This window comes from Halichoerus grypus, chromosome 8 (assembly GCF_964656455.1).
Source record: "Halichoerus grypus chromosome 8, mHalGry1.hap1.1, whole genome shotgun sequence".
NCBI lineage: Eukaryota > Metazoa > Chordata > Mammalia > Carnivora > Phocidae > Halichoerus > Halichoerus grypus.
Window position 1 is genome coordinate 1418724 of NC_135719.1, and position 11985 is coordinate 1430708.

The 11985-nt window shown below is 55.1% G+C and overlaps 1 protein-coding gene across 2 annotated transcripts; it reads right to left on the reverse strand.

Moving 5' to 3' along the window:
* Positions 1–541: 541 nt before the first annotated feature.
* BCL2A1 (BCL2 related protein A1) lies at positions 542–8744 on the reverse strand. 2 transcript variants are annotated; one of them, XM_036079146.2, is made up of 2 exons: positions 8135–8719; positions 542–761 (listed from the first exon to the last, which is right to left on the reverse strand). In XM_036079146.2, the coding sequence occupies exons 1-2, from the start codon at positions 8657–8659 to the stop codon at positions 654–656; spliced, it is 633 nt and encodes a 210-aa protein (XP_035935039.1). In that variant the 5' UTR covers positions 8660–8719; the 3' UTR covers positions 542–653. The 2 variants fall into 2 exon arrangements, with proteins under 2 accessions (XP_035935039.1, XP_077934924.1); XM_078078798.1 differs by lacking the exon at positions 542–761 and adding an exon at positions 2176–3054 and having other exon boundaries at positions 8135–8744.
* Positions 8745–11985: the final 3241 nt, after the last annotated feature.

Consider the following 11985-nt stretch of genomic DNA (forward strand, 5'->3'; position numbering starts at 1 on the left):
AGTCCAACATGGGGCTCAGTGGATCATGACCTGAGCGGAACCCAAGGGTCGGACGCTTAACCGACTGAGCCACCCAGGCGCCCCCTAATTTATGAACTTTTTTAAGGGGAAAGTTGAACGATGGCTCAACAATAAGTCATTGACCTAAGGGTCTTTGTTCCGACTACCCGAGTATCCTGCGTCTGTCGCTGCCGTCTATCTGTCCACTCTGAACGGTGGGCCAGGGAGCAGGGTCGGTGGGGGCGGGATCAGGGTCACGGGGGCCACAGGGGAGCAGGACGCAGACTCGCCCCCGTGCAGTCTCCATGAGTGACATGGAAAATGACTTCAGGGTAATGAGCACACCCTCAAGAAAATCAGCCGCGGGGCAGAAAAGGCATCCCCTTCCTGGCCCTCCTCCCCTCGATTCAATACCTGTCCCCTGTCTTGAGCTTCGCCCTTTTGCTCAACTCCCAGGCAGGACGCAAATTACATACTGAGGCAAATATGCAATTTATTCATTAAAACGAGAACAAAATTTCCGTAACATGGAAACATCGAGTTACATCACCAAAGTTGTTTATTTAGAAGTAGAAGTAAGTGTTGGCAACACTTTTTGTAAGAGTCAAGGAAACTGGGCAGGTTTCACAATCGGGAGTGTCCCTGTTGGCCGGTCAGTAGTATTGCTTCAGGAGAGAGAACATTTCACAGATCTTCCCTGTGACTTCCAGAAAAGTCAGCCAGCCAGACTTGGGTTCGAACTTCTTTACAAAGCCGTCTTCCTATTGGAGAATAAATGTCACAGTTTAAAAATCAGTGGAGACAGATTAGTGGGACGAAAAGCAAAGAAACTGCCACTTCACTAAAGCAGACAGTTGGTGTGGCCCGCGCCCACCCTGGTCGCCCCCGTCCATCCGCACCGTCGCTCAGGGGCAGCTCCATCCAGCGGAAACAGTGCGACGTACAGACGGAAGCCCAAGTTCTCAGTAGCCACATCTTTTTAAAGTAAGAGGAAATATGTAAAACCAGTTTAAAGAATATATTTATCTAAAATATTATGATTTCAATAGATAATCAATGTGAAAATTATGGAGCTATTTTACATCCTGTGTACCCAATTTTTACAATACACTGTGTGTTTTGCACTTACAGCCCATCCGAAATCACACTAGCCACATTTCAAGTGTTCAATGGCCGCATACTGGACAGCACAGCTCTGGAGGATAGAAAGTCTCATTTCTTCTCATTTTCGGTTGTCTGGCATTGAAATATGCATTGATGTTTGTAACCGGAATGAGGGCTCACAAGAAAGCCGAACGCAGCAGCGCCTCGGAGCCCATGAAGACGCTGTTGTTTCTATTATGATTCATTCTCTTTCTGATCACAGTTGTAAAACAACAGGGTGTGAACTGTGCACTGTAATTTATGACGGTAATTATAGAGCATCCTGACTGCAGAGTACCTCTGAGATCACCCAGCCTAATGCCTGCTCTTATTTTGGCAAACAAGGAAACTGAGGCCCCGAGAAAGTGAGTTGCTTGGCGTCACCTAAGTTTTTAGTGCTTGGGCCTGGAAGGGAATGCAAACACCGTTATTTTCATTCCATGAGCTTCCGAACAACTACCCAAAGGATTAGAAAATTGTCGGAATAATATATTTAAGTGTTGCACTTAAGGACACGATGTCCTGGCCTAGCGGGGGCAACAGTCTGCTCCCTCGCTCTCAGGACTTACACACGCACACGTTTCTCGTTCTAGGGACCGTGCCCTGGCTGCTTCCCTTCCCAGGATTTCATGAAGCCCGCGGCAACGGGGCACTGTGACACGGCTTCTGTTACCACGGCCGTGACCACTGTCTGTTACAACGGGGCAGTTAACATCTCACCTACATTCCGCTTCTCCACCAGAGAGAGTGAGCAAAGGGAAAAACCGACAAATTCAGCCCTAGGAAGATTAGAGGGTTTTAAACTATAAACAGCTAAAATTAAAAGGAGAGAATTCACAGTAGCTAAAACATGGAAGCAGCCCGAGCATCCATCAGCTGATGAACGGATTATCCAGACATGTACATTCATACAGTGGAACGCCAGTCAGCCTTGAAAGAGGCTCCGACCCCGCTACACTGTGGACGGGCCTCCACCACGTGACGCTCAGTGAACTAAGCCCGTCACGACATGACAAATACCGCATGATCCCATTTATTTTTTTTAAAGATTTTATTTATTTATTTGACAGAGAGAGACACAGCGAGAGAGAGAACACAAGCAGGGGGAGTGGGAGAGGGGGACGCCCGATGTGGGGCTCGATCCCAGGACCCTGGGACCATGACCTGAGCCGAAGGCAGACGCTTAACGACTGAGCCGCCCAGGCGCCGCACATAATCCCATTTACATGAAGTACTCAGAATAGAATCATAAAGACAAAGTAGGACGGTGGTTGCCGCGATCTGGGGCGCAGGGATGGGGAGCGAGCATTCGGGGCGCGGGGTCCTGCGGGCAGATGCCAGTGATGCCAGACAAGAGCACCACGTACTCCGGTCCGAGCGAGCAGGGCAACGGTCCGCACACCGTGTCAGCCAGCCCTCCCTTGTTAGACGCTGATCCTGGGGCCAGTCTGGAAGCATTAGTTCTAAGAAGGAAGGCAGCCCAAATGTCTAATAATTGGGAATTGGTTAAGTACTCATGATGCATAAAGTTGGTGGGATATTCTGCAGACGTTAGCAATGTCAGCATGGAGCCCGTGAGGCAGGGTTGAAAATATTTGTGAAATCACATGAGAAACTCTTACATGCGCCGTCATTCTAATTACATACGATGGATGCACGCAGACACGTTAGGGTGGTGGGAGTGATTTTTCTTCTTTCACACATATATTTTCAATGTATTTTAATACCATTACGTGGGGGCGCCTGGGTGGCTCAGTGGGTTGAGCGTCCGACTCTTGATTTCAGCTCAGGTCATGATCTCAGGGTCCTAGGATCAGGCCCTGCATCGGCTTCCGCCCTGAGCATGGAGCCTACTTAAGATTCTCTGTCTCCTGGTTCTTCTGCCCCTCCCCACCCTGCTCGCGTTCTCTCCTGAAAAAAAAATCATATGAGAATAGATATAGAACTAGGGATTCAATATCCTGTCAGTAATGCAGTAATAAGCAAGGAGTGCCCAGATCTGGTTCTTTCTGGGGATAGTTTATATTAAATTCAGCCTCCTCGGCTTCAAGAAAGCCTAAAGCATAAAATAATATCCTGCATCCGTAATTCGAAGAAAACCAGACCCTCAGAATAGTTTAGATCTAGCAAAATACCATGGTGTTATTCCCAAGCTTCTCTAGTGATTATTCACTCAGTTATTCATTCGACAAATATTTACTGAGCATCGGCCACCTGCCGGGCACTGTTTTAAGCACTGGAACAGACTGGTGACCTGAACATGCAGGAGCCCTGGCCTCACTAGGCTTGTGACGGAGACACGCAGTCCTGAGCAGGGCATAGGGGTCGAGCGGTGGGGGTGCCCTCAGAGATGGGGCGGCTGAGGGAGACCCCCTCCCCCCACCCCCGGGGAGGGCCACGGGGGACCATGCACACCTCTGGGGGGAGGTCATTCCAGCAGCGGCAAGAGCCAGTACAAAGGCCCTGGGGCGGGGAGGGGGGAGGTGGAGTGCGCTTAGTTATCCTGGGAGGCTGGAGCCAAGAGAGCGCAGGAGGGACTCCTAGAAAATGAGATCCGACGGGGTTTGAGTAGAGCAGTCAGGACTTCGTGTTTTGTGCTTGCGCCCAGGGTGAAGGGGTGCCGGAGAGGGTCCGGCCAGGCCAGCACACGGCGGCCTCCGATCTGGCTGCCCCGTGGGGAGCAGGCCGAGGCGGGCCGAGGACCGGAGCAGGGAAATGGGACAGGCTACGGACCGTCAAGAGGGAGACGGGGTCTAGGTGCGCTTTCAAAGGTGCCGCCAACAGGACTCGCTGATGAACCTGACGTGGGGGTGGGGGAGTGGAGGGTGACGCCCAGGGCCAGAGAGTGTTCTGGAAGGACCCACAGGGAGGCTCGAGTTCCGTCTCCGCTCCCTTTTCACAAAATGATCTTAAATCTCAAGTTAAAATTCAAGAGACGCACAGGAAGAATCTGGTTCCCAAATCTAATCCAAGGGTGTGAGGGACTCCTGGAGATTCTGTCACCTCACGAGGAGCTCTTTGCGCCAACGGGACACGGAGTCGCTCGTGTACACGTCTCTGCGCATCCTTTCGTGCAGACCACCCTTTAGAGCAAGCAGGTCATAAAACACCAGCAGCAGACAAGAACTACTTGTCCTCGCTCTTCCTTGGAAAGTACCAGCGCTGCCCGCACATCCCAGCTTTCAAAGGGGCTTTCTGTGGGTGATTTTCAGAATGATTTATTTAAACCTCTTGAAATTGCCCACATGCACTTCACAGTTGTATCGTACTTGACATTTTACAAGGCACTCTTACGGAAATGTCTTCATCTTCTTAGCCCCCTTCGAAGGTAGCTGTGCTTGTCTTCCTCGCGTTCGCACAGAGCGTACGCTAGATCATGCCGTGTTGCGGTCATCCCGTAAGGAATGTGACTCTCGGGTTACTGCCCCGACCCACTCGGGATCACACCTCTGCTGAGTGGCAAAACCAGGATTCCGACCTCCGTTCCGATGCTGGTTCATGCAGTCGCCCATCAGCCCTTATTTGTGGGGTGCCTTCCGGGTCGCGGGCCCTCTGCCGAGCACGGGAAGGACCGTGGGGCCCTGAGCAGACGTGACCCGCCCTGTTCCCGCGTGGCGCCGAGGCCTGAGTGTCCTTTCCGCTTGGCCAGCACAGGTATAGGAGCATGCTCTGGGGGGGGGGCACCAGCCCCTCTGGGGCCTCTGCAGCAGAGGGAGTGGCCAGGGCTGCTCTCGGGCCACCTTTCCTCCCCGGTGCTGGAGACATCCTGGCGACCTGCCGGAGCCCCTCCGCTTCCAGCCCTTCACGTGGGCAGGGGGTAGGAGGAGGGAACGGTGCGTGGGGGAGAGGAAGAGAAAAGAGGTGGGAAGCACCCACAAAAGAAGAGGAGAAGGGAGCGAGGAGGGGGGAGGGAGGGAAAGTCACTCCAACCGGTAAGCACGAGGAAGACCACGTGGGGAGTCGACCAGCCCACTGCTGATGCACTGGTCTTCCATCTTCCCCGGGGCCTCTGGTTTCCGCGGGGACTCCTGTCTGACTGCAGGGTATGACTCAGGGCGACTAAGCGTGGTTCGCCAGGGAGTCGGCAGTACGACCGTACTAATGACCGTGATCCTGGACCTGAGTGGGGCCCCTACTGCAGAAGCCGTTCTAGGAGCTTTACGCGAACCAGCGACTGGTTTCATCTGGACGGCAGTCCGGGTGCAGATGGCACTACTCCTCCATTCTACAGATGAGGAAATGAGGCTCGGACACGTTCCGCTGACTTGTTCACGTCCCGGGGGCACCTGGAATCCCGCCCAGGTGCTCGTAATGTCTGTGCCGCCTCACACGCCGCCTTCTCGACCCGAAAGTTCTCACGCTTGAAACGGCGGTAAATTACAGATATGCTCTGCACGTGGGCTGAATGCTCCTGTCGCCGTGCATCATAGGCCTGCATTTCTAATATGGAGCCCTGACCACAAATCTGGGCGACAGCAGACAGGACAATGGACCCTGTGCTTCCGGATCTGTCATTTTTGAGCAATTTTCACCAATCTGTAAATTCAGACTCTACAAAAGCAGGCGTGTGATTATGCCATTTGCCCCTGGATGACCCCTTCCCGTGTTGAATTCCCTCGCTCGAGCAGATGTGTCAGCATTTCTGGGAAGGTCTCACGTGGCCGTGCTAGTGTGTGCTGACTCGGATGGGCACAGCCACGCCTTCACAGGACCACGGAAACGCCACGTCCAAGGCCTAAGCTCCTCGGGTGCTCCAAGCCCTCCTACACCGAAGGGCCCCGTGAACGCTGAGTGTGCGCGTGGGCACACGTGTGAGTCTGTGTGTCACTCCCACCTGGCCACCCCGGAAGGCAAGTGCACGTGTGGAAGTCCTCAGAGGCAAGCCCACACCCCCACTGAGGATGATGAGTTCCACGAGCTCAGACTGTGTCGCTGAGAAGTTGAGTTTTGAAGGAACATTCATCAGTGTGTGTGACAAGTCGTGTGAAGCAGCAGGGCGCAGTCTGGGCCCACGGAGGCTCGCACGTGGGCCCCTGCCCTACACAGTGTCGCCTTCGGTGGACTCCTCCCCCCGTGGCCAGCAGAGCTTCCCACAGCCGACCGGAGGAGCGCAGGACCCAGCACCCCCAGGCTTCATCCAGCTCCAGGTCCATGCGAGTCAGGGAGAACAGATGCCCCATGACGACACAGGAAGGGGGCGATGCGGGGCACAGCACATAGGACACGACCCCAGCAAGCGTTAGAACATTTATAATAACCAGGGGCGCCAGACGGAGGAGCGTGTGAACTCCTGACCCCGGGGTCATGAGTTCAAGCCCCAATCGGGTAGGGAGTTTACTTAAAAACAAAATCTTTAAAAAATAAATAAAAAATACAAATAAAATATTTATAATAATGGAAGGCAGCTGTAGTTTTAAAAGACAGTTAACATATCAGAAGATTGTGTGCCCCGTATATAAAAAGAATAAACAAAAATATATTTTTCATATATAAAAATATTTGAAAATAAAAACATACAAGAAAGAATTGCTACAAATCAACAAGAAAGAGACAAAAAGTAGGAAAATGGGCAAAGACTATAAATAGGCAATTCTCTGGTCAGTAAAGGTGGGGACAGGTGCTCAACCTCACTGGCAACCGAGGAAGGAAGAACTAAAACGAGAAGTTGGTCAGATTCTCCTAACCCAGCAGAGGGGGGAAATTAGGACAGGTCAGCTGGAGTGGGGGCAGCGTTGTGGGGCCTGTCTGGAGGCGAGGACCTGGTACGTTGAGAAATGGACACACTGTCCCGAAGGGGAGCGTGAATGGACATGCTCGGGGAAGTACTGTTTGTGGGGCAAAGTGGAGATAACCGAGAGCTCCACCAGCCCGAGCCGGCCAGACCCTCCACAGCACGGACAGACAACTGCGTGTATGTAGGGCTTTTTTTTTTCCATAGGACTCTTTAAAACATTATATTTTCTTTTTCTTTTTTTTTTTTTAAGAGAGGGAAAGAGAGAGAGAGAAACAGGTGGGCGGAGGGGCCGAGGGAAAGGGAATCCTAAGCAGGTTCCACGCTTGTTGGAGAGCCCAATGCGGGGCTCGATTCCACGACCCTGAGATCATGACCTGAGCCGAAATCAAGAGCCGGCTGCTTAACTGACTGAGCCACCCAGGCGCCCCAAAAAGCACTATGTATATTTTCTATGGATATATTCAATGGGCAAGATTTGCATGTAACATAGTTGATAACGGTGGGTACCTCCTCTCTAGGGAGAGAAGTCCAGGCTTGGGGGTTGGAGGCAGAGGATCCACGGAGACGTGAGTGCTTTGAAAAAGCCAGTGTTAGGTGTACTGGGTCTAGAGACGAGCCCTGCCATCCAGCTGTGAAAAGCCCCTTCTCAATGACTTGTGACACAGCACTCTCTGCCTCCCACTCTGGGCTTTTTGAGGCTTTGATAATAAAGTGAATTGTTGGTTGGAAATTCCCCAATAGTTCTTGCTGGTGGTACAGCACATTATTTTTTTTTTATCAACAGGCTTTAACAGCTAGAATTTGTTATATTAGAAAACTGAAAAAAAAATCAGTTTGTAACAATGAACTTGCAAAGATGTACCTGTGTTTTGCAACATAATAACTACCCAAATATAACAGCATCTCATACCAACTCTTTGTTTACTAAACCTACGTTGTCCTGACAGCCTGGCCAGAGCCGAGTCCCGGCCGGGTCCCCATCTGCTGACACAGGGCACTGGGGCGATGCTGCGTGGCTCCCCGATCTCAGCCCCATCGCCTAACACTGTTAGGAATAAAAACGGCAAGCTCATGTATCTGCCAACTACAGAGCTCAGACTCCCTGGAAATGAGCCAGAAATGTCTTCTTGTTTTAAAAATGAGAACCTTTAAAAACAAGCCACCCAAAAAAGATAGTGGATTTTTAACAACTAGCAAGAAGCTGCCGATTCCTACGTCAAAGGTAAGAGCCGTGGAGAAGGTTCCCAGTGTACATACCCAGCCTCCGTTTTGCCTTATCCACTCTCTCATGTGTGTCGTGATGAACTCCGCCACAAAGTAAGAAATCCGAGAAGCATCGGCATCCGGGGAAATTCGCTCCTGGAGGAGCTTCTTGGTGAGAATGCCTTCAAACGCAAATATGGTCACAATCCTTCCCCAGTTAATGACGCCGTCCTCAAACTCCTTCTCCATGACCTGGTTGAATATGGTTCTGGCCGTGTCGACGGACACCACATCAAAACTGTCCAGGCACGGTTTCAAGTTCTTCTCGACCTCCCCCTGCACGGAGGAGGCCACGTCCCGGAGCAGCCGGGACGCCCTGCTGGGGGCCGAGCCAGGCTGCGGGACCCGCAGGACATGCCTCACGTAGTCCTGGGCCAGCGTCAGGGTGTACCCGAACTCGCAGTCTGTCATCTTCCTCCCGGCCCGCCGGCCAGCCGAGGCCAAATGAGGCGAGCGCCGGCGGGACCGGGGCTGTGACTCCTGGCGACGCGTGGGGGCCGGTGGAATTTCTGTGTGCATCACCAGCCGGTCCCTCCTCCTCGTCACTCTCGGGCGTGGGCTGGGTGTGAAAGAGAAAGTTGAAAACGTGGAAGTGGAAAACGGTTCAGGAGAGGCCACTTCCTCAAACTGTCAGTGATTAACTCGGGGACTTACGGGCTGAAGCAGGACGGAGAGAAACCAGAACCGCCCTCCCCCGCGGCGGGGCGGCCCGTGTGCAAATCTGGCCGGTCCCCCAACAGATCCGTGCAGACGGCCGTCCGACCCGCGCTGCCACGCTCGCAGCCGGGCGGTATGCACGGTGGCCAGATAGAAACGGCCCCCGCGGTGGTCCGCAGAGACGCGGCCGCCGCGGTCAGGGGCGCGGCCCCCCGCCGCGGGGACACGCAGTGCGAGCTGTGCGAGTCAGCCCTGAGCCAGCCCGCAGACGGCGGGCGGCGGAGGGGCGCAGGGCTTGCTCTTACGGGTTGGACAGAGGCGGTGGTCGCACGCCGCTGTCCCTGTACCAGACTCCGCGGAATCGCTCGCGTTGACATGGGTGGTTTTACGAACGTCACCTGCACAAAAGGGTCAAGGCAGCTGCCCAGCTGAGCCGGGCTGGTGACGGGCCGGGACGGAGCTCAGCCAGCTGCAGGGGAGCAGCCGGGGGACAGCGCTCAGGGACACCGCCCTGGACACTGCGGCCCTGAGCCGGGGGGGGGGGGTGGTGGGCGGTGGGGACGCCCGTGTACCCTGGAGCTTCTGACCCACAGAAAACAAGCCCTTCCTCCTCGCTCTCAAGTCATGTCGGACAGAAGTGCCGGCACCGGAGAGGCTCAGACACACACACGGGTCCCCTCGTCCCTCGATCACCACGTGCCCGGTGTCTGTGATGGGACCACGCGGACAGCCTCCCGGGCTGAGTGCGGTGAGCCCCGAGCCCTGGCTCCTCACCATCCTAGGCTATGGCTCTTTCTGCAGCCTTCCCTCCGCCCCCACTGGGGTCCTCGGCGCTCCCAGACTCTCCCCCCTGCCTTCCCCTGCTCCCAGCGAGTCTCTGGAACACCCGACCCCCTGAGGCCGGAGTCCTGAAGTGGCAGGGGACCCGCATGGAACAAAGGGGCACATTGCACACATGCGCTGGGGCCCCTGCTCCACCAGGTCCCGGGGACAGTCCTCCCCTGTCCGCTCTGTGACGTCTGCTCGCCCACAGGAGGCATCTTCCCTCCTCAGAACCCCGCTGGGCGTCAGAAGAACCAGCAAAGGGCTGGGCCGTTTTCTCTGCCCAGTGGTGATGAGCGTTCCTGCAGAAACAGTGTGGGCACGAGGCTTCAGAGCCGCAATCAGGCACTCCACGCTCGGGGTACGCGCTCTCTCTCTCCCAGTGCCCGAGCCTGCACCCGGGCAGGCTGGCCCTTGATCTGTTGACGAAATGAAGTGCATTTCCATCGCAGCTCCCGCCAACCGCATTCAGGCCTCTATCTTCCTGGTCTGGATCCACAATGGTGTTGCTGTAAAAACTCTTAAATATTGTAACCTGCTTTACTTTATTTCAGAGTTTGCAGTCATTTTTCAAGAAAAGGTGGCAGAAAGAAAAAGTCTTTACCAAAAAGAATGATTTCTTTTTATGGAAAGTGCAGTGACTGAAGGGGTGTGTGGTGGGGGGGGGGTGTGGGACAGGGACACATAGCCAGCCACGGACAGGATGTGAGCATGGGGCGGGGCCACGCAGCCAGCCACGGACCGGGGGTGAGCATGGGGCAGGGGCACGCAGCCGGCCACGGACCGGGGGTGAGCATAGGGTGGGGACACATAGCCGGCCACGGACCGGGGGTGAGCATGGGTCAGGGACACATAGCCGGCCACGGACCGGGGGTGAGCATGGGGCAGGGGCACGCAGCCGGCCACGGACCGGGGGTGAATGCAAAGGAAGGTGTCCTTTCTCAATGCCACCACAACCTGGGTCTGCATTCACCAGGGGCCGGCGTACAGTACGTTTCCCCATCCCCTGAGTTGCTCTGTGCACACAGGGAATTCTGTATGAAATTAGGGCTCCATCCTGATACACTCCGAGGGAGTCACCCCGAGTGGGTGGGGTTTGGAACCCGTACATGGACGGTGTCAGGTGCTCGAGACACAGATGTCTACCCCTAGAGAGTTTTCTGTCTAGGAGACACCAGGCTGTATCAGGCTGACAAAGAAACTGCAGGGGGAGTAATCCGAGGCAGTTTCTGCAGCGTAGCTTCCAATGCAGGGGCCCCTCCTGAGGCCACGGAGCCAGGTTTGTGGACACAGCACAATGCTGAGGTGCTGGAAATGCACCTGTATCATGCTCATCTCAGTGGCCTGGGGGTGGATGGATCGCGGGAAATGACAGATGACTTCCTCAATCTGTCCAGGCCACACGAGCACCCGTGGCCTGACCGAGATTTTCCCTGTACGCATCTTGTCCAGAAGCTTCTACTGAAGAAGCAGGAGGCTTGGCCAGGGCTGAGGGGAGTACCAGCGTTTGAGAAAAATGATCGGAACAGTGTGAGTCGTCTTAACGAACGGTCGCATTCCTGCACGTGGACAACCTCACACCCACTCATTGTGCTTACATGAGTCTGCACATCTGTCCACGGATGTTCCACTTATCTAGTGCTTTCTACCAAAGCAGCCCCAAATCCTGGCGGCCGGAGCAACATACTCGGTCCTGGATGTGGGAGGTGGGCAGGGCTGGGGGGGGGGACTGCTCTCTGCTCCTCGATGCCGACGCTGCAGGCTCGGGCTCGTCCTGGGCGGGGTCCCCAGCTCGGGTCCCACGAGCAAGTGTTCCAGCCACGAACGCAGGCTACGAATGGCCTCTCCTAACCCAGCGAGAGCTCAGACCACACCATTTGTGTCCCCCAGTACCGGCAGGCTTAGTCACAAGCCCGCAGCAATTCACGGAGAGGAAACACAGACCACTTTTATGGCGAAGGAGGGTGTCAGAGAAGCTGCAGCTAGGCTTTAAGCCTGCCACGGTGGGCCACGCACATGCGAGACCACTTACACGCACATCGGACCGTCTGGTCGGGGAGCCTCACGCCCCTGCGGGGAGGTGAGGCAGAGAGGCAGCTCGAACGCTGGAGGGACCCGGGGGGTGCTTGGGAGACATCCTGCCCACCTGTGCTCCCCCCGGGCTACCGCAGTGCTGAGAACACCCTGGCCCAGAACCCTCCGGAGACGAGGTTGTCTGGAGAGGAGCTCCTGCTACCTCCGCCCCGACAGTGGGGAGCTCAGTGCGTGCCCCGTCCCCCCACCCTGCTCCGGCAGAGTTCAGTGGGGAACAGGACGGGAGCCCTGAAGCCCCCTGGCTGCTGAGTGGCCTGGCGAATCCGAGCCCC